Raw genomic sequence first — 20,629 nt, forward strand, 5'->3', positions numbered from 1 at the left:
AAGATCACCTGTCCTCATGATGAGTGTGTTGCAGTTCATCCACAACATTATTATGCAGAAAAATGTATAAACAGTACTCCTTGTTCAGTGTAGCAAGTAAGGATACTATTCTGGACCATTTTACTGATGCTTTCCATCAGTGTGTTTGGAATATCAGCAGTTAGATGGCCAAACAGTAACAAAATCACTCCAGTAACGGTGAACACGATTATGGGAGAATGCTAGATGCCACAATGATTAATGGACATTGTTCCTGACAACACTGCTTATTGAACACAAGGAATATCAGCCAGTGAGCAGGAGGCTGAAGGACACTCAGCTCTGGACATTTACAGAAATGGCTCTCCCTTGCAGGCATCTTGGGTAGAGGATGGGGGGTGGGGAGTTGGTGGTTACACAGGATCTGGTATTTTAATGTTAATGCTGGTATATGAATTAAAGAAGCTAGGTTCAATAACAGTTACTTCCCTTCAAACATTAGGTTCTTGAACAAACCTCCATAACCCCAAACACCAGTGACCACTTTGATCACTTTACACTAAAATGGACTTTGTTACAATTACGCTCTTAATAGTAAAAATTCTGTTTACTTTACACTTAATTTTGTATTTCTTATAAATGTTGCTTATATGGTGCTGTGTCCTTGTGATGTTGCTGCAAATAAGTTTTACATTGTATCTGTGCATACATGTACTTGTGCAGATGATAAACCCGACTTTAACTCTGCAAAAAAACCCACAGAGGACAAGGTGGCAAATCCATAAATTCAAAATCAATGCCAGTCAGGCAGCATAGAGGAGAATTAGACTACTGTTGAAAGAAATCACATCCCAAAATACCTTGTTTTGTTATTTATTTGTCCTTTTAAAAGTAATTGAATCTGCTTTTTTCAGTGAGAAAGTGAATACAGTCTTTGTTTATCCAATACAGAGATACAGTAAACTGAAGAATTTACTCTTTTTTTCAGACGCTCATGCAAATTGTTAAGCTTAAACAAAAATTGTGTTGACACACCAAAAGTTTCTTTTAAATGCCCTCTCAAAAAAAATATAGGGATTGAGATCAAAACTAATAAAGCTTGACTGTTGCTACCGCTTGTTAGAGGAATGATTTGGTTCCTCTAAAGTTGGTTATTTTTGTTTTATATTCTTCCAACAATCCATACAGGAAGATTTTAGCAACACTTCCTTATGTTTATTAAAAGTCTTACACAAAAGTTCACACAAAGAGAAAAGAACAAGAAAAAAACCTGGAGAGGGAGCTTAACAATAGCTTTTGTTTGCAATGCACAAGACTAAAAACTATCAAGCTAGAAATGAACAATATTTGACAGAGAAAATGTAGTGGCCTTAAATAAAATCTCAGTTTAAAAAGTGGCCAGGTAATCAGAACAATCAGATGTCTGTTTTTTTCCTGTCACAAAGCTTTGGCTGGAAGCAGCTGCTGGTTCATGGGCGGTAACGAATATCGGTTGCAATCACCAGAATGTTCTGAAACAGTATCAATATTACATTATCACAAACTTGATATTCACCTGTACATGCTTTGAAGCAGAGCAGCTCAGTTTCAATCTACAATCATGGTTTTGTGATATGCCACAGATTATTGATACCTCACTGTACATAACCACAAGGCCATTCATCCCATGGTGGCTGGAACATCCCGTGAAAGAGTTTACAATTGAATTACTTCATTTGCTCTTTCCCTATAATTGTCAAATCCCTCCTTTACACAGCTACATCCTGTTCTCTTCTGGAATTCACTATAGGATCAATTTCTACCACCTTTCCAGGAATACAATGCAGATCATAAGTCACCACATAGCCTCCCTGAACCTTTGTTAATGACCCTTTGCTCTGACTCCTGCTCATCCCTATGTTGGAAGCTATTTCTCCCACTAAGGAGCAGAGAACAGTCAACAGGCCATTCGGCCCACTGGGTTGTGCCATTCCTGACACTAATTTATACTAATGTCCTTTTCCTGTGTATCATCCATTCCCTTCATAGAGAATCACAGCACAGAAGCAGGGCCCTTGGCCAAAACCATATGTCCATCTAAAATGCTTTCAAACCCCACCACAATCTGTAGTATTTCTCAGTGGCCAACTATTCTAATTCCACTGCCACCCTGCAAGTGGAGGAAGTGCTCCCCCTGCCCACCCCCCTCCTCCCTCACTGCCATTCAGGACCCCAAACTGTCCTTCCAGGTGAGGCAACACTTCACCTGCGAGTCTATCAGAGTCACCGATAGTGTCTGATGCTCCCACTACATCACCGGGAACCACTTTGTCAGGCACCTTTGTTCTGTCTGTAATGAGCAGGATTTCCTGGTGATCAATCATTTTAATTTCACTGCCGTGGACTCCAATCTGACGGCATGAATATCGATTCTTCTATCTTCCAGTAATTTCTACTCGCTCCCCCTCTTCTCTTTTCCCATTCCCCATTTTAGCTCTCTTCATATCCCTCTCTTCTCCTTCCTCCGTACCACCCCTCATTGGTATCCCACTCCTTCCCTATCTCGCATGGTCCGCTTTCCCCTTCACATTCCTTCTTCAGCCCTTTAGCCTTTCCAATATCAGCTTCTCTACTTCATCCGCCACCAACCTTCTACCCCTTCGCCTGGCTGCACCTATTACCTTCCAGCCTGTACTGCTTCCTGCACACAATACGCCAAGTGATGTTTGATAAATCTTTTATACAGCTACAGAATGAGTTCTTTTCTCTTATGTTTGAAGACTTCCAGCAAATTTCCCATTTGCCTTCTCTACTCTAGGGAGAATAATGCCAGTTTCATCAGCCTCCTCACTCCAGTGCCTCAGCCCTGGAGCCATTGAGGCAAATCTCAGCATCTCCCAGAAAATCAAGTGTCAGGAATATTCTAATCAAATTCTTTGCTTTGAACAGGTTGCATCTCGTTGCTGTTCTTGTATGCTGTGTCAGTATTAACTTCTTACACTGGGTTTAAATTGAAACCACAATTAAAGTCCACTTTCCCAACAATGTTGGACTTTCTCTAACTCTAGAGAAAAGTCAGTGGCACAAAACATTTAACTATGAAGTTATTTTAAAGACATTGCGAACTGCTCACCATCACATTACCATCTGCCTGAATATGATGTTGAACCTCTGCATGGTGATGTTAGTTTTCACAGAAAGGACAAGGAGGAGGAATAGATCCCCCTTATACGAGTCCTCAAAGGAAATTGTTCCCTCGTGACTTTTCTTGTGGCGTAATGTCATTTAAATGTCATTCATATCATTAAGTGGATTTCACACCATGCAATCACTCACCTGGTTCACCGTTAACACAGGGTTTACAAAGTCTAAGTTCTTTATACTTGGAAGTGGAACTCCCCTGGCTAGTTTCTCTGCAAGCAAAAGTAAGAGAATTTTCTAAGACATCCATAAAGCTAAACAAATAAAAAAAAATGCAGTTGTGGAAGATCCAATCCCTTGACCCCACACAGCATATTGTTTTATGTCAGCACCTTTATACTATGCAAAGCCCACAACTAATATCCACAATCCTGCTGATCACCTGATGACTACATTCAATGACTGAGACCCAATGCTGTTGTGTAGAGAACCCCCTCTGGGCACCTATTTTGAGACTGTAACCCAACCTGATTCTAGACCCCACAGTCAGGGAAAGTATCACCATTACTTCTACCCCATCTAGATCTGTAAGAACTTTAGACATTTCCTTAAGAGCACCTCACGTTCTTTCAAATTATAGACAGTGCAGACCCAGCCTGCTCAATTTCTCTTTATAGGAAAATCCCGACACCGCAGGAATCAATCCGGTGAACCTTTGTGGCACACACTTTCATCCACCTTTGTGTCATCGGCAAATCTGGACCTCTGGCACTAGATCCCTTCATCTAAATCATTGATGTAGATTGTGAACCACTGGGGCCTCAACACTGTTTTCATGATCTCTTTGATTTCAGAGATTGTGAAAGGCTTCCATCATGGACTTACCGTTGACTTTTGGTAACACCACTGCTCTTACTACAATCTTGATTAGCAGTTCCAGACCTTCCACCTTCAACGAGAAAGAAAGTGTGAAGGTCACGTAGCTGAAATATCCCAGTATAAAATTTATGGTAGGGAGGTTAGTCCAGGGGAGGCTGGAGCTGACAACGTGAACATTGAAGACTCGGAACATCCCAACACATCCTGACTGCTGTACTTCTCATGGGATCCAGGGTTGGATTGTCAGTTCACTGGGGAATTTGGGCAGTGGACTGGAGCCAGCTTACAACTGAAGCAGGTTCAGTAACTACATATATTTCAATGGAGAGCAATGGCTTACTGGGAGTCAGGTAAAATTTTTGTCAAAACCCAACATGGAAATAAGCCCTTTTTTTCCCATTGAGTTCATAACATCAAAAAGCTACTGATATATGAATCGTACCCTAACCCATTTTATTCTCCACACATTCTCATCAATACCCATCCCACCCCTCCCAATCACCGGATTCTGCTACTTACCCGCATTAGGCGCGGTTTACAGAGACCAATTAAGCTATTGGGCTGGGAAGTGGGAGAAAACCCATGCGGTCATGTGGAGAATATGTGGGCTCTGCATGGACTGCACCAGAGGTCGGGATTGAACCTGGTTACTGGTGTTGCAAGCAAGGAGTTCTACTAGCTATAGCACTGTCTGACATAATTTTCTTAATTGAGTAAATTAATCGAAATGACCGCTTCGCTGCCGCTGCTACTGTGCGATCGAGAATTTCCAGAGGGGGAGACCCCAAATCCTTGGCTTTGCCTATTGCCTGTTGCCGGGGTCGGGGTCGAAGCGCTCGGCAGAGATGGTGCTCGGTGCTCGGTGTCGGAGGGCTGGTCGGAGGCTCGAAAGTTTTCGGACGGACTCAAGAGTCGGCTGTGGTCGGGTGCTTCCAGGGTACTGCATCAGCAAGTTTGCGGTGCTGGAAGCTCATGGCAGGGAGAGTTTTTCTTCCTTCTACCCTCTGTGTGAGATGATGGGACTTTCGAGAGACCTTGAGACTTCTTTTTTACCGTGCCCATGGTCTGTTCTTATCAAATTACGGTATTGCTTTGCACTGTTGTAACTATATGTTACAATTATGTGGTCTTTGTCAGTTTTTCAGTCTTGATTTGTCTTGTGTTTCTGTGATATCATACTGGAGGAACATTGTATCATTTCTTAATGCATGCGTTACTAAATGACAATAAAAGAGGACTGCGTGTCCTCATAATCTATTCTAAAATCTAATTGTTTTTAAAGTAGTTTTGTGTTTCTTAATTTTTAGTAGTGTGACTTCCTTTGTTACATTTTCTGAATAGTTTCCTATGTTCAGGAATGTCAGAGACAGTTTTAACAGCAGGTTAATTTGGTGGGGTGTCTGATCTCCTGTCCAAGCACTATTGGCTCCTACTGACCCTAGCAATCAGAAGACATTTTTGAAACAACACGCTGCTGCAGATAAGTACTGTCAAGGGAGCAACAAGTGTGGCAGCTCAGATATAGGCCAGACAAAATTGTTCCATAGACCCATATATATTACTGCATAGATATTACAGGGTCCAATAGGATTTTGAGGGAGGGCCAATGTCAATGCTGGCCACTTCACTTGATCTTAACCAGGATAAAATGATAAAATAGAACTTTCAGATAGGGCACTTTTAAAAGTCTTGGAACAGTTTGAATAAATGCTTATCATTTGGGGCTAAATGATTATCATGACAGAATAAGTCGAAGATAATCAAGAATGCTTTCCACAAGTCATTGAGGGTTTCCAGCATTTTCTGTTTTCATTTAAAATATTCAATGTTCACAGTACTTTGTTTTTGTGAATATAACTTGATATTCATTGCATGGAACTTTTGAATCTTTTATTGCTGTTAAAAGATCAAAAACCTGCAATGTTATTTTTGCTTTCAGTGAGGCAAAGGATGCATCTGCCCCAAATACTCTGATTAGGCCCAGAACTGTTCTTTCCTCTTAGTACATGTTGAGTTGTCGGGTATTGAGGTGAATATTTCCATAGATTCTGCTGATCAAGCTGCCGAATCATTACGCTGAGTAAGTTGTAGTAATGTCTAAAGATATTACTTCAATGAAAATTCAATTTGTATTGAAGAATCAAATTCATGTCAAACAAACAAGATATAAGGTGTAAAATGAGCTTCTTACCGGAACAGGGCCCACTTTAGAATGTCCAGCAGTCAATCCCAGACTATACAAAAGCAAAGCGGAAGAGCAGAACATGATTATATCACAGAGGAAATTGTCAGCAACTCTGGTTTTAACAATGCTGATGCAGACTGACTTTAAACTCCTTCAGTCACTAAAGATACATGTAACAAAAACAGTGAAAAGAATTGAAACTTTTCAAGCAAGTCTCAATCTGAAACTTCAGATGGATGTTAAAGTTTTTTAGCACTTGACAAATGAAGGGCAGTTAGTTCTTCTAGGATTCATCTGACCAGTGTTTATCCTTTAATGACAAGGAACTTCTAGTATTGCTAAAATAGACTGAGTGCTAATTACTTTACTCTGCATGAACTGATGCCATGTTCCGTTACTGAACTGAGCCTTTCGAGTACAAGTTTGTTTTTAAGAAATGGTGGAAATTATTTTACCCTGCACAAACTGAAACCATGTTCCCTTGCACTAATGTCTGAGGGCTTGAACGGTATTTCAAGTACAAGTTTTCTTCTTACCGATTCAGCGTTACGGACCCAACCACTTTCATCCCTAAGACATTCATCCTAACGGAGATACTGGTGTCCTGGAACAGTCCAAAACAAGAAGGAAGAATCCCTATGATAACAGATGGCCAAGATGTTGAGACACGTTACGGAAGGAACAAGATTTTAGTACTTACAATGTTCAGGACAAAAAGTGATACAAGGGATGAGTTTGGGAAGATCGCTGATACGTCAAGGGCACCAAGTGCTTGAAGGGTGATGTCATTTGCAGCCCTCAGAACTGGTGGCTTAGTGGTGTGGAGGTTCATTATCATGTTCATGTTAGGATAGAGCTTTTCCAGCTGTGGGGAAAGATAAGCTATTAATATTTATGTGTGTGATTAACTTTTTCTTTCCTTCTGCATCAAACCTGGCTGATCTTTACATATACGAGCAGTTGAGAGTTGTTTTATATTTAATGTTTCCAGAATTGGTAGTATTTTGGCACTGGTAATACTAATTTTTCCCAGTGAAAAGAATGCAAGTTATAAGTTTGCACTGCAAACACTCTAAGGTGCAAAGAATCATGATCTGGTGAGCACACTCGAGCTGGCTCAGCGAAAGCTGCTGTTGATATCAGACAAAGGCACGCAGACTCATGAAACGCTTACCTGAGGCATAATTATACCGAAGGACTTTGTGTTTAATCTGAATGGCGAATTTTTTGGTATCTGGAGAAAACAGAAAACAATTAGCAAATTTTGTCTTGGTGTTTTTTTTTGTGTGACCGTGTTATCACACAATCTTCAGAGGCAAGGGTGATAGGATGGCTAGTGTGCTCCGTGGATTTCAAAACCCATATCCAATTCTGAGATGGGATTTGTAAACGATTGCAGATTGCTTTGGTAAATACCAAAAGTTATCCTGAAGTTGTTGCAAGAAGTTAGAATTTCTAAAGAAAATCATTCTCTATTATTAAATCTAGATTCACTGCTACTTCAGCTATAGAACATACAACATAGAACACAGAACAGTACAGCACAGGACATGCACCTCAGCCCTTGATGTTAAGACTATAAGACTAAAAGTAGAATTAGGTAATTTGGCCCATCAAAGCTGCTCTGGTATTCCATCACGACTGATTTATTATCCCTCTCGACCCCATTCTCCGGCTTTTTCCCTGTAACTGTGATGCCCCTACTAGTCAAGAACCTACCAACATCTGCTCTAAATACTTGGTCTCCACAGTGGTCTGTGGCAATGAATTCTAGAATCACCACCATCTGGCTAAGGAAATACCTCCTCCTCTCTGCTCTACGGGGACTTCCTTCTATTGTGAGGTTGTACCCTCTGGTCTTTGACTCCCCCACTATAGGAAACATCCTCTCCATGTCCACTCTATCTAGGTCTTTCAATTTTCAATAGGTTCCCATGAGATCCCCCCCACTTTCTGCTAAACTCCGGTGTGTACATGCCCAGAGCCATCAAACCCTCCTCTGACATTAACCCTTTCATTCCTAGGGTCATTCTTGTGAATCTCCTCTGGACCTTCTTTATCTTGGATAAAGGGGCCAAAACAGCTCACAATTCTCCAAGTGCTGCCTGACCAGTACCTTACAAAGACTCTGCATTACTTTTATATTCTGGTACTCTTGATTACCACACCTTGGTATCACAGACACCCTGTGTGATACTGAGTAATACTACCATCACTTCATATCTGAATGGTGTGAACGTGCCTGTATTATTGCATAATATTATGGTAATTCTTGCACTACCATCTTATTAGGGAGCTTAATGTAAAGGAACCCTAAGGAGGCAGTGAACATAATGTGATCGAATTCATGCTGTAATGTGGGAAGGAGAAGCATAAGTCATATGTATCAGTATTGCAGTGGAATAAAAGGAATTGCAAAGGCACGAGAAAGAAGCTTGCTCAGGTGGATTGGAGGATACTAGCAGAGATGACAACAGAGCAGAGATGGCTGAAGTTTCTGGGAATAGTTCACAAGGCACAGGATAGATATGTCCCACAGAAGAAGTTCTCATATGGCAGGGGTAGGCAACCATGGCTGACAAGAGAGGATAAGGACTGCATAAAAGCTAAGGAAAAGGCATATAAGGTAGCAAAAGTGAGTGGAAAGTTGGATAATTGGGAAGCGCTTAAAATCCAACAAAAGACCACTAAAAAAGCTATAAGAAGGAAAAAGATGAAGTATGAGGGCAAACTAGCCAATGATATAAAACAGGATACTCAAATTTTTTCAGTTATATAAAGAGTAAAGGGAAGGTGAGAGTTGATATTGAACCACTGAAAAATAACACTGGTGAGGTAGCAATGGGGGACAAAGAAATGGCAGATGAACTTAATGGGTACTTTCCATCTGCCTTCACTGTGGAAGACACTAGCAGTGTACCAGAGGTCTGTGAGTGTCAGGGAGCAGGAGTGAGTGCCATTGCTATTACAAAGGAAGAATGCTAGACAAGCTTGAAGATCTTAAGGTGGATAAGTCACCTGGACCAGATGGACTACATCTCAAAGTCTTGAGGGAGGTTGCTGAAGAGATAACGGATGCATTGGTCATGATCTTTCAAGAATCATTTGATCCTGGCATGGTCCCAGAGGACTGGAAGATTGCAAATATCACTCCACTCTTTAAGAAGTGAGGAAGGCAAAAGAAAGGAAATTATAGGCCAGTTAGCCTAACCTCAGTGGCTGGGAAAGTGTTGGAGTCTATTATTAAGGATGATGTTTCAGGGTGCTTGGAGACTGATGATAAAATAAGTCAAAGTCAGCATGGTTTATGTTAAGGGAAACCTTGCCTGACAAATCTGTTAGATTTCTTCAAGGAAGTAACAAACAAGGTGGACAAAGGAGAGGCAGTGGATGTTATTTACTTGGATTTTCAGAAGGCATTTGATAAGGTGCCACACATGGGGCAGCTTAACTGGATAAAATCCTATGGTGTTACAGGAAAGATACTGGCACGGGTAGAGGAATGGCTGACAGCAGGAGGCAGCGAGTGGGAATAAAAGGGGCAGTTTCTGGTTGGCTGCCAGTGGTGTTCCTCAGGGGTCAGTATTGGAACCACTACTTTTCACATTGTTTGTCAATGATTTGGATAATGGAATTGATGGCTTTGTGGCAGTTTGCAGGTGATACAAAGATAATTGGAAGGGTGGGTAGTGCTGAGGAAGCAATGCAATTGCAGCAGGACGTAGACAACTTGGAAGAATGGGCAAAAAAGAAGCAAAAAAAAAAAGAGGCAGTGTTGGGAAATGTATGATAATGCATTTTGGTAAAAGGAACAATAGTGCGAACTATTACCTAAATGGGGAGAAAGTTGAAACATCAGAGGTGCAGAGGGACTTAGGAGTCCTCGTGCAAAACTCCCAGGAGGTTAATTTATAGGTTGAGTCTGTGGTAAATATTGGCATTTATTTCAGGGGGAGTAGTGTGTTGGGGCAGGTAATGCTGAGGCTTTATAAGACACTAGTCAGGCAGCATTTGGAGTATTGTCAACAGTTTTGTGCCCCATATCTTAGATAATTCTGGGAATTAAGGGGTTAACATATGAGGAGCATTTGGCAGCTTTGGGCTTGTACTCACTGGAATTTAGAAGAATGTGGGGAGATCTCATTGAAACCTATTGAATGTTGAAAGGACTAGACAGGGAGGATGTGGAGAGAATGTTTCCTCTGGTGGAGGTATCCAGAACAGGAGGGCACAGCCTCAAAATTAGAATGGTGGCAAGGATGAATTTTTTTTAGCCAGAGAAGGTAAATCTGTGGAATGCTCTGCTACAGGCTGCAGTGGAGGCCAAGTCCGTGGGTATATTTAAGAAAGGTGTTGATAGATTCCTGATCAGTCAGGGCATCAAAGAATATTGTGAAAAGGCAGGTGCATGGGGTTGAGTAGGATCCGGGTTCAGCCATGATGGAGTGGCAGAGCAGACTTATTGGCTGAATGGCCTAATTCTGCTCCTATGTCTTATGGTCTTATCAGTGTGAACTTGAAAATCGTGTAAATCTTGTCATCCTTCACTTGTAAATCTTGTACATCTTATTTTTAAGGTAACTTTTTTACATTCTTTCTTCTTATACTTGTATATCTGTGCACTTGTAATGCTACGGTGAGACTGTAATTTCCTTTGGGATCAATAAAGTATCTATCTATCTAAATGCTTACATTGCATTTGCCTTCCTTACCACTGACTTAACCTCCAAATTAACCTTCAGGGAATCCCAGGTCCCTTTGCAGCTCTGATTTCTGAATTTTCTCCCCATTTAGAAAATAGTCTACACCTTCATTACTTCTACCAAAGTGCATGACCATACACTGTGCTTCACTGCACTGTATTCCATCTGCCACTTCTTTGCCCATTCTTCTGATCTTCTGCAGACTCCCTGCTTGATCAATACTACCAGACTCCCTACCTATCTTTGTATTGGCCACAAAGCCATCAATCCCATCATACCACTCACTGACATATACAATAATGTGAAAAGAAGTGGTCCCAACACCATCTCCTGCAGAATGCTGCTCGTTACTGGCAGCCAACCAGAAAAGCCTCCCTATATTCACCCTCTTTGTCTCTTCCCAATCAAACAATCTTCGATCTTTCTGTAATACCACGGGCTCTTATCTTGTATAGCAGCCTCATGTGTGCACCTTGTCAAAGGCCTGCTTTGGTGACCTTTTCACCTTCTCCAAGATCAATCCCTTCTTTTTCACACAGCACTCCATTTTACTTTCATCCACATGCCTATCTATGCGCCTCTGAACTATCTCTAATGGGCTTTTGTATTACCTCAGTACAATGCTGCACTGAGAAAGATCTGTATAGATGGCATACAGAGCATTTCTCACTGTCTCTCAGCACATATGGCAACAATAGACTTATCTATAAGTAACAAATTTACATTTCCAACTGGAGCTTTCATCATTTTCAATGGCCTTTTTCAGAAGTTTTAGTATTGCTTTACTATAATAGATTTAGACGGAATTATTAATTGTTCACGGAGGCAGCGTCTGGCGATTTATGGGCCTGTTTCCTATTTCTCTACAAGCAAGGTAACACAACAGTTCTGCAGATAGCATTGCTGTCTCACTGCTCCAACCCTGACCACCAGTGCTGCCTGGGTGGAGACTGCATGCTCTCCCTGTGACACTGTAAAGTTCACCAGAGTGCTCAAGTCTCTACCCACATCCCAAAGACAAATGGGCTAAACAGCACCTTCCAGACCCATGACCACTACAATTAAAGAAGGACGAGAAGAAGGATGAGAACAGCAGATACCTGGGAACACCACCACTTGGAAATACCCCTCCAGGTCACTCACCATCCTGACTTGGAAACATATCACCTTTCATTCATTGTCTCTGGGTCAAAATCATGAAATTCCTTGCCTAACAGCACCGTGGGGTGTACCTACACCTCAGGGACTACAGCAGTTCAAGAAGGCAGCTTATCAACACCTTCTCAAGGGCAACTAAGGATGGGCAATAAATGCCGGCTTAGCTGGCGACGCCCACATCCCATAAGTGGATAAATAGAAAAAAACAGCTGCCGTTGGCTTAGGCAGCTGGTGAGAGAATCAGGTTGGTACTGGACATGTGTGAGGAGATAGAGTCAGAGGGAAATAAAAGAGGGAATCAGAGATCTAGCATAAACTCAATAGGTCAAATATTATGTGGAGAATATGAAGTGATGTCCTTTGTGATTTTTATAATCAATAACAGAATGCAGAATAAAGTATTACAGTTCAGTAATTTTATAATGAAAGGATAGAAGCTGTTATTGAGACTGGTGATACATGCCTTCAGCTTCTTCTGAGGGAATATACTTTGTTTGTTTCACCCTTCTAACACAGCGGCCTGGAACTTGGGTCATGCTTCTGGACTGATGCATTGGAGTAGATCAGTTGGCAATCACAAAAACATAACGCAACACAGAATCAGTTTGCCCAATGTCCACATCACTGCGCAAACTTCACTGCCTCCTCTCCACATACCCGGTCCCTCCACTAGTTTCACTACAAAGGTTAGAATGAGTCTCTGAAAGAGCTGTCCAATCCAAATTTGGAGTAATTGTGACCACAAGGCAGGTAATGCTTCAGTGCTACATCTCTTCACTGTGTGGCAACATTTGTTTCCAGAAAGACCCACTCCTGCCTGTGAGAAAAATAACCTTGTTCCCATTGACCAATACATCAGGGCAGTGAAGACAGTCGCTACTCACCATACCATCAGTAACCTTTATTTGCAAAGCTCCAGCTTCGTGAAACACAAATCCTGCTGAATTAGCCAAGAAATCGGATATTCCCAAGTACAACATGTGATCGCTTTGACTGGGGAGGCTGACTGGGGGTGGCTTGAAGGGAAGTTCTTTACGATGTCCCACTCTGAAAACTTCACCCTGTAAAAAGAATTAGATATCAAATACCAGGTCCAGGAGAATGCAGGCCCATAAAATGCTATTTAACCAATGTTTATCTATTGGTTTTCTTTGAAAAGGTGCTGATAAGTCATTTCCTAGGACCCTCACAGTCCTTCCAGTGAAAGTTTGCGCTGGGTTTGCGTAGTTGTAAAGAGTTACAGTGTATTGGAAATCAGCTTGGTTCATGGGGATGAAGGGAACTTGCAGATAATAACATCTACTACCAAACATAAATCACCTTTTAAATTCTTGGTGTCAATGGTAAACAAACACATCAAAGGTTTTAAAAACTGCCCAAGGGACAATATTGGATTATCTGTCTTAGGCCCAGCACAAGGAAGCACACCAGTGTCTTTCTTAGAAGGTTATGGAAGTTGGGCTTGTCTCTGATCTCCCAGCGACCATACATTTTAATTCCACGTGCCATTCCCATTCTGATATGTCTATCCACGGCCTCCTCTACTAACAAGATGAAGCCACACTCAGGTTGGAGGAACAACACCTTATATTCCATCTGGGTAGCCTCCAACCTGATGGCATGAACATTGACTTCTCTAACTTCCGTTAATGCCCCACCTCCCCCTCGTACCCCATCCCTTGTTTATTTGTTTATTTATTTATTTATTATCTTTTTTTCTCTCTCTCTTTTTTTCTCCCTCTGTCTCTCTCACTATAACTCCTTGTCCATCCTCTGGGCTCCCCTCCCCCTTTCTTTCTCCCTAGGCCTCCCGCCTCATGATCCTCTCCTTTCTCCAGCCTCGTATCCCTTTTGCCAATCACCTGACCAGCTCTTAGCTCCATCCCTCCCCCTCCTGTCTTCTCCTATCATTTTGGATCTCCCCCTCCCCCTCCCATTTTCAAATCTCTTACTATCTCTTCTTTCAGTTAGTCCTGACGAAGGGTCTTGGCCCGAAACGTTGACTGTACCTCTTCCTATAGATGCTGCCTGGCCTGCTGCGTTCACCAGCATTTTTTATGTGTGTGACTCTGACAAACTTGTACAGATGCACTGTTGAAGGTATCCTGACTGGTTATATCATGGTCTGGTATGGTAATCCAATGTGCAGGAATGTAAGAAGCAGCAGAGAGTAGTCCAATACATCACAGGTATTGTGTGTTTAGTATTTCAATAATATTTGTGTAATTTTGTAAATAATATGTAGTTTGATTAAACATTCTTGTTTGTTTAAATAATTCATTATAGTTTATATGTAAAAATGTGTTAATTGCACACATTATGCTACCACCTGATATGTGTGCACCTCGGTTAAAGCAAACTCAAATTAGACCCGTACGTGTGGATGCCGTGTCTTCCTTTGAATTAATCAAATGTTAAAAAACATAACATTGTCAAAGAGGTGTTTTTAAAATGAACCTGAGACGGTTAGCGACCTGTTAAGGTGGAGCAAAACATTTGAACTGAAAAACTATGCTGTGAGGAACAGTTGAATTTAAAAGCAACATCCCAGCATGAGCAGAAACATTGAGTTTAATAAAAAGTCCATAAGCAGAAGAATTCAACATTCATAAAGAGTGAGTACTGGGTGATAATAATCATATAAAGGCAGAAATGGCTGGCTACATCGGAAAAATTGACTATTTTGATTACATTATGGGTAATTGGCTCACGAAGCAAATGGAATAGCCAATGAGAAGTGAATGCCAATTTTGCTGAAGTTCAACTGCTCCAAGCAAACCAGCAGAAATGAGCTTTAGTGATATTGTCAAAATAATGCAGGAACATTCAGAACCAAAGCCATTGTTGATTACAGAACACTTTAGGTTTCGAGTGGAACCAAAAGCAAGAGAAGACCATTTCAGCATACGTGGCTGAATTCAAGAGATTATTTGCAATGTCAGTTCGGTAATGATGCACCAAGAACTTGTATAGTGTGTGGAATCTTATAAGAAAGCTTTCAAAAATGGCTCCTAACCAAAGCACAGCTTACATTTAAAAGAGCAGTGGAAATTGCTATTTCCATGGAAACTGCATTTGAATTGCAGTTAGGAATGAAAGTGAGGATCAACAAAATTACATCGTCTAAACAGAAACTGGCCTAACTGAACAAGTTGTGTCACCATTGTGGCAGCGGCTCACATACACCAAATAAATGCAGGGGTAAGTATAATATTTGCAGAAAATACAACAAAGTAGGTCACATACTAAGAGCATATCATGCAGACAAAAATAAATGGACAGCTCAGGGAAGAGAAAAAAACTTAAAAGTCAAGTTGCAATTTCAAAAAGAACACTGATCTACATGCTCGATGAAAAATCTGATAATGATGAGAGTGACACAGGACTGTGTAGCCTTGAAATAGACATGTGAAAATTAACAAAAGACAAGCAATATGGCTTACATCAGACATGAATAGCAAATGAATTAACATGGACTTGGTCACAGCTCAGCTGTTTCAGTCATTCCAAAAAATTTGTTTGAACAGCATTTCAAAACTTCCAACTTGATGCCTGCAGATATCCAGTTAAGAACTTACACTGGAGAAAAGTTAACTTCTGTGGGAATAGCATCTGTAACAGTGAAATACAACAACCAACAAGCCACATTGGGCTTGTATGTGGTAAAATCAGAAGGACCAGCATTGTTGGGGTATGATTGGCTGAGACAACTACAACTTGATTAGAGATCCATCACCATTTTCATGCCACATCCCCTGTAATGGAGTCAACTGAAAGTAAATTAAGAAAGGTACTGGATAATGTCACAACTGTCTCCATGCCAAACACTATGAACTGTTGCCCAATAAAGAATAAACAGGGTGTTGATGCCAACCTCTGTGTCTCTGGTTGGAAAGCATGTTGGACCAAGGAAAGGCCATGCTGCTCACAGGAACTGAAAGTGACAAAAGCAGTGATCTGTCTACGACAGGTTTTGTAGGCAACTTATCTGAAAAAGCTTCTGATATTTTAATCAGGCAATTACTTGTGAAACGTGGCTTGGTTTTAAGATGGATGAGAGTTCAAAGAGTTCCAGGGAAGTTGCAAACATTTAGCTTTTTCGGATATAAAGAACCAGAATCTACTCTGCGTGTGTTAAGGTTATTGCATGAACTTCAAGTGGGAGACAAGAATGTGCAAGACCAAAGCCCAGCTGGGTGAATGGAAGGCCAAAAAGAAAGGAGTCTGTGGAGATGCAAAGCAAAGGACTTGTCAGATAATAAAGTGGATGAGGAAACCAAGGGGAAGAGATCAGATCAAAAAGGGAGCAATAGAAGGATCCATAACAGAATAGTCCAGAGAACTAAATGCACAAACTAGAAGAAAAAGGAAGAAGAAGGGTGGCTACCACTGTCAGAAACACTTCCTGCGTCTCAGAGTCAACTTCTACAACCACCATGGAGGGCGCCCAAAGCATGCGATTGATTCATGGCCACAAGTCCCACCTGCCAAGCAGAGGGACCCTTCTTGTCAGGAAAGACATTATTCAACAAAAATAAGAAAGCCTCCACAGTGATGAAACATTTCGGCCTGAAGGGGACAATTTAAAAATCGACTATGCTGTGGATGTCAGTATATGGTAGTTGTTTTATATAGTATACAGTGCATTTGGCTGAGAAGCATTCTCTTTTGAGTTGGAATTTATAGCTGAGCAGGGAGAAGTGTTGTGTATTTCAGTAATATTTGAGTAATGTATATATATTGTTTGATAAGTACGCTCGTTTATTTAAATAATTAAGGGTTATATGTTAATTGCATAAGTCATCATGCTACCATGTGATACGTACTTGCCTCACTTAAAGTAAGTTCAAACTAGACCCGTATTTTCAGACTCTTTGTCTTCCTTTGAATTATTTAATGTTTTGAAGTTACAAAACATAACCACAGGTTGATGCCTCTCCATGAATGGTAGAATATACAGGAGGCATCATCCGTCATCAAAGATCTCCACTACCCGTGACATGCCATCTTCTCACAGCTACCATCAGAAGCCAGAAGTCTCACCCCACCCTGTTCAAGAACAGCTACTCCCACTGTCTTTTGAACTTGGTGGTGGGTTTCTTCAATCATGTGGTCAGAAGGGAAGGATGTATGTGGTTCACTGCAGAATGTTCCAGTTACTCTGGTGAGACTAAGAAATGCCATTCAAACAACTTTTGGGCAAGGCTGGTGAGACGGCAGGTAATGTTCACCCACAGCGTGTGATCTGCAACAGTAGGGAGTAACCACTTTCCGGAAATATGGACTTCCCTACTATCTCTCTGCTGGTCATATGTTTCAGAACCTAAGTATTCTGTGGTGCGTGACTCACCTCTTGAGCCCCCACAGCCTCCGCACCATATATAAGTATTTCCTTGTGTAGTGCAGCTACCCCAACACCCGTCTCTAAGCAAGACAACTCAGCCTGCTGCATTGGCACCTCCTCCAGCACTTGGAACATTCACGCTTCCTGTCGGCGTTGCACACTGTTGCCGCAGTGCGCCGGTCATTCAGCGAGACTGCACCTTCTAAACCAGCGCCTCGGTCACAGCAACGGGTAAATGAATGGAAGTACCATTACCTGCAACACTCATTCAAAGCCATGCACAAAGCTCACTTCCAAATGTATAGCCAACATTCCCACCACAAATCCAACACAGATTATGTACACTAAAGGCACTGCAAGGGTTCAAGCTGTTAGATCATCAGCACTTCTTCAAAGCAATCAGCACCACCTGCTGCCTTTACCAGCGAGTCTACACCAAGGTGCTCAACTTAAATAAGAGCATTTCTCAACGATCACTGACAACCTATAAACAGACAACTGGAAAATAGTCTTGAACACATTTCAAGATAACAGAACTATTAAAACAGTCAATGCCACTCCATCTAACCTGTTTTACATCTCCCTCTCTCCTTCCAGTCATCAATGCATACCTTAAAATCCAGGTCCGCGCTATTGGATGTAAATCCAATTGGATTAACCAGGGAATAGTCAACCTCAGCAAAGTCACTAAGGCGGAAAGATACTGAGAACACAGAGGGAAAAGAGCATTAGACATCAGATTGTATGCCATTAAACATTATTATCCTAAGTATGGTCACATTACACCATTGAACATCTTGCTTATTCATTACTGTTGAACTCCTGAACGTCAGAGTTCGGTATCTCTCAGCAGCTTGATCAAAGCCAACTGGTTTACAGAGCTGTGGAGATCCAAATGGAGACACAAGAGACTGCTGATTCTGGAATCTGGAGCTCCACACAACGTGCTGACGGAACTCAATGGGTCAGCAGAGTCCAGAAGAAAGGTCTTGACACAAAAAGCTGCCTGTCTATTTCTCTAGATACTTCTTGACCTGCTGAGTGCCTACAAAGCTTTATGTGTTGGTTTACAGAGGTGGCTGAGTCACATCAGCTCAAGAGATTCCAGACAGAATTCCCCATCTATGTTGAGATATTTGGTTGCAGCCAGGGTAAAAGACGATGATTGCCTTTGACTCAGTTTCCTGGTGTCTATATGGTCTTTTAATGGCATTTTTAGTGGCATAATTGACCTTCTCCATCTCCTAACAGGTGAAATCACGGAAACCAGCCTTCCCTTCCACAGACTCTTTCTATACTTCTCACTGCCTCAGTAAAGCAGCCGGCAAAATCTAAGACCTTGGTCATCCTAAACAATTTCTCTTCTCCCCTCTTCCATTGGGCACAAGATATGAAATCCTGGAAGCACATACACCGGGTTCAAGGGCAAATTCTTTCCCTCTGTGATGAAACGCTTGAATGGACCCCACTGTGATCAAACTCTTGAATGGATCCCACTGTGATCAAATTCTTGAATGGACCCCACTGTGATCAAACTCTTGAATGGATCCCACTGTGATCAAACTCTTGAATGGACCCCACTGTGATCAGATCCTTGAATGGATCTTTTGTATGATAAGATGGTCTCTTGACCTTACAATGTACTGCATGATGACCTTGCACTTTGTTGTTTACCTACACTGGCTGCAACATCAGCTTGGTTTCACAAGAGTAAGCAGACATTCAGAAATAAGGTCAAACTGATGGCAACTAATTCGCAGAGCCCATGATAGAAAGGACCACAGATAGCTGGTGAACAGAATGGGATGAGTAAAGGGGATTGTGATCAGTGATCAGAAGGGGTGCCAGTGATATGGAGATGGACAGGGACCAGCAGTACAGTGGAATATAGAGAGACAGGAGATAGGAGAAATCTTTGGATGTGCAGCGAATAAGTGCACAAAGGTCCACAGGGAACCAGCACTTAGAGGTATAAGGATCCAGTGGATGGAGTCCAGACAACCAGTGGAACAATGCAGAGGGGCAACTGCCAACTCTTGTTACACCATTACAGGAAGGATGCAGAGGATTTGGAGATGGTGCAGAGGAGGTTTACCAGGATGCTGCCTGGATTAGGGGACATGTGCTATGAGAGAGATTGAGCAAACTTAGGTATCTTTTCTGGAGTGGGCAGAGGCCAAAGGAAGTCATGATAGACTACTAAATGATTCCCTGCATGATAAGATGGCCTCTTGATTCTTGACCTTATAATCTACCTCCTTACTTGCACTTCACTGTTTACCTGCACTGTACTTTCTCTGTTCTGCATAGTTATATTGTTCTACCTCAATGCACTTTGCAATGACGTAAACAGTATGCAAGAGAAGATTTTCACTGTGTCTTGCTACATCTGACAATAATAGACCAACACTAAGGAAATAATCAACATTGCCATCCAACATGCCTCTAAGATGAGCTTTTGCTTTACTCCCTACCATATCTGTTGCCAAGACTACATTCCATGGCCTCTAAAACACAGCTCACTTCCTCCTCTACCAGTCTCCCTGATGCTCAAGCCCTAGTCCTTAACACTTTAGGTGCTGTTATCACCAGGGCCTGCACTTCAATTCTTTTTTTTTTGTAATTTATTTTTTATTGAATTTCATCATCAAATGTACTTCAATTCTAAGATTCCAATCAAATCAAAACCTGTTTCTGTGTCGTCAAATACATAACCCATTCCTTCCATCCTCATCGAGTTGATTGTACTCTCATAGTTTAAGCTCTACCTCGTTTTGACATAACTTGACTCAGTCACGTTCTCTTTCAGTACATTCACACCTATCTCCTTCACTTCCCTTATCTGCATTCCTTCCCTCACAAACTGGTCCTGTCCTTACACCTAGCCATACAAACAAATCTTCTATTTCCTTGAAAATATTTGGAAACAAATGGCTGTTGATTGTTGTCCATCTACAATCCAGAGAGAGCTCTGAATTCTCAGTTGCCTCATCTTTCTGGTGAAACGCTCAATTCAAGCTGACAGCAACCTGATGGCATGAACATTGACTTCTCTAACTTCCATGAATGCCCCACCTCCCCTTCGTACCCCATCCGTTATTATTATTTTTTATCTTTTGCCAGTCAACTTTCCATCTCTTAGCTCCATCCCTCCTCCTCCTGTCTTCTCCTATCATTCCGGATCTCCCCCTCCCCCTCCCATTTTCAAATCTCTTACTATCTCTTCTTTCAGTTAGTCCTGACGAAGGGTCTCAGCCTAAA

General features: G+C 41.6%; 1 protein-coding gene across 1 annotated transcript in view; it reads right to left on the minus strand.

Moving 5' to 3' along the window:
• Nucleotides 1–838: 838 nt before the first annotated feature.
• The window catches only part of LOC140185319 (bactericidal permeability-increasing protein-like), a 36,884-nt gene continuing 17,093 nt past the window's right edge, over nucleotides 839–20,629 (minus strand). Inside the window, exons 7-15 of the mRNA XM_072238716.1 lie at nucleotides 17,980–18,071; nucleotides 12,909–13,085; nucleotides 7,338–7,397; nucleotides 6,864–7,028; nucleotides 6,700–6,767; nucleotides 6,170–6,212; nucleotides 3,985–4,048; nucleotides 3,295–3,371; nucleotides 839–1,490 (exon numbers count right to left, since the gene is read on the minus strand). Coding sequence (XP_072094817.1) covers nucleotides 1,449–1,490; nucleotides 3,295–3,371; nucleotides 3,985–4,048; nucleotides 6,170–6,212; nucleotides 6,700–6,767; nucleotides 6,864–7,028; nucleotides 7,338–7,397; nucleotides 12,909–13,085; nucleotides 17,980–18,071 — 788 coding nt within the window. The 3' untranslated portion in view covers nucleotides 839–1,448. The remainder of the gene's footprint in view (nucleotides 1,491–3,294; nucleotides 3,372–3,984; nucleotides 4,049–6,169; nucleotides 6,213–6,699; nucleotides 6,768–6,863; nucleotides 7,029–7,337; nucleotides 7,398–12,908; nucleotides 13,086–17,979; nucleotides 18,072–20,629) is intronic.

Source organism: Mobula birostris, chromosome 2 (assembly GCF_030028105.1).
Source record: "Mobula birostris isolate sMobBir1 chromosome 2, sMobBir1.hap1, whole genome shotgun sequence".
Classification (NCBI taxonomy): domain Eukaryota; kingdom Metazoa; phylum Chordata; class Chondrichthyes; order Myliobatiformes; family Myliobatidae; genus Mobula; species Mobula birostris.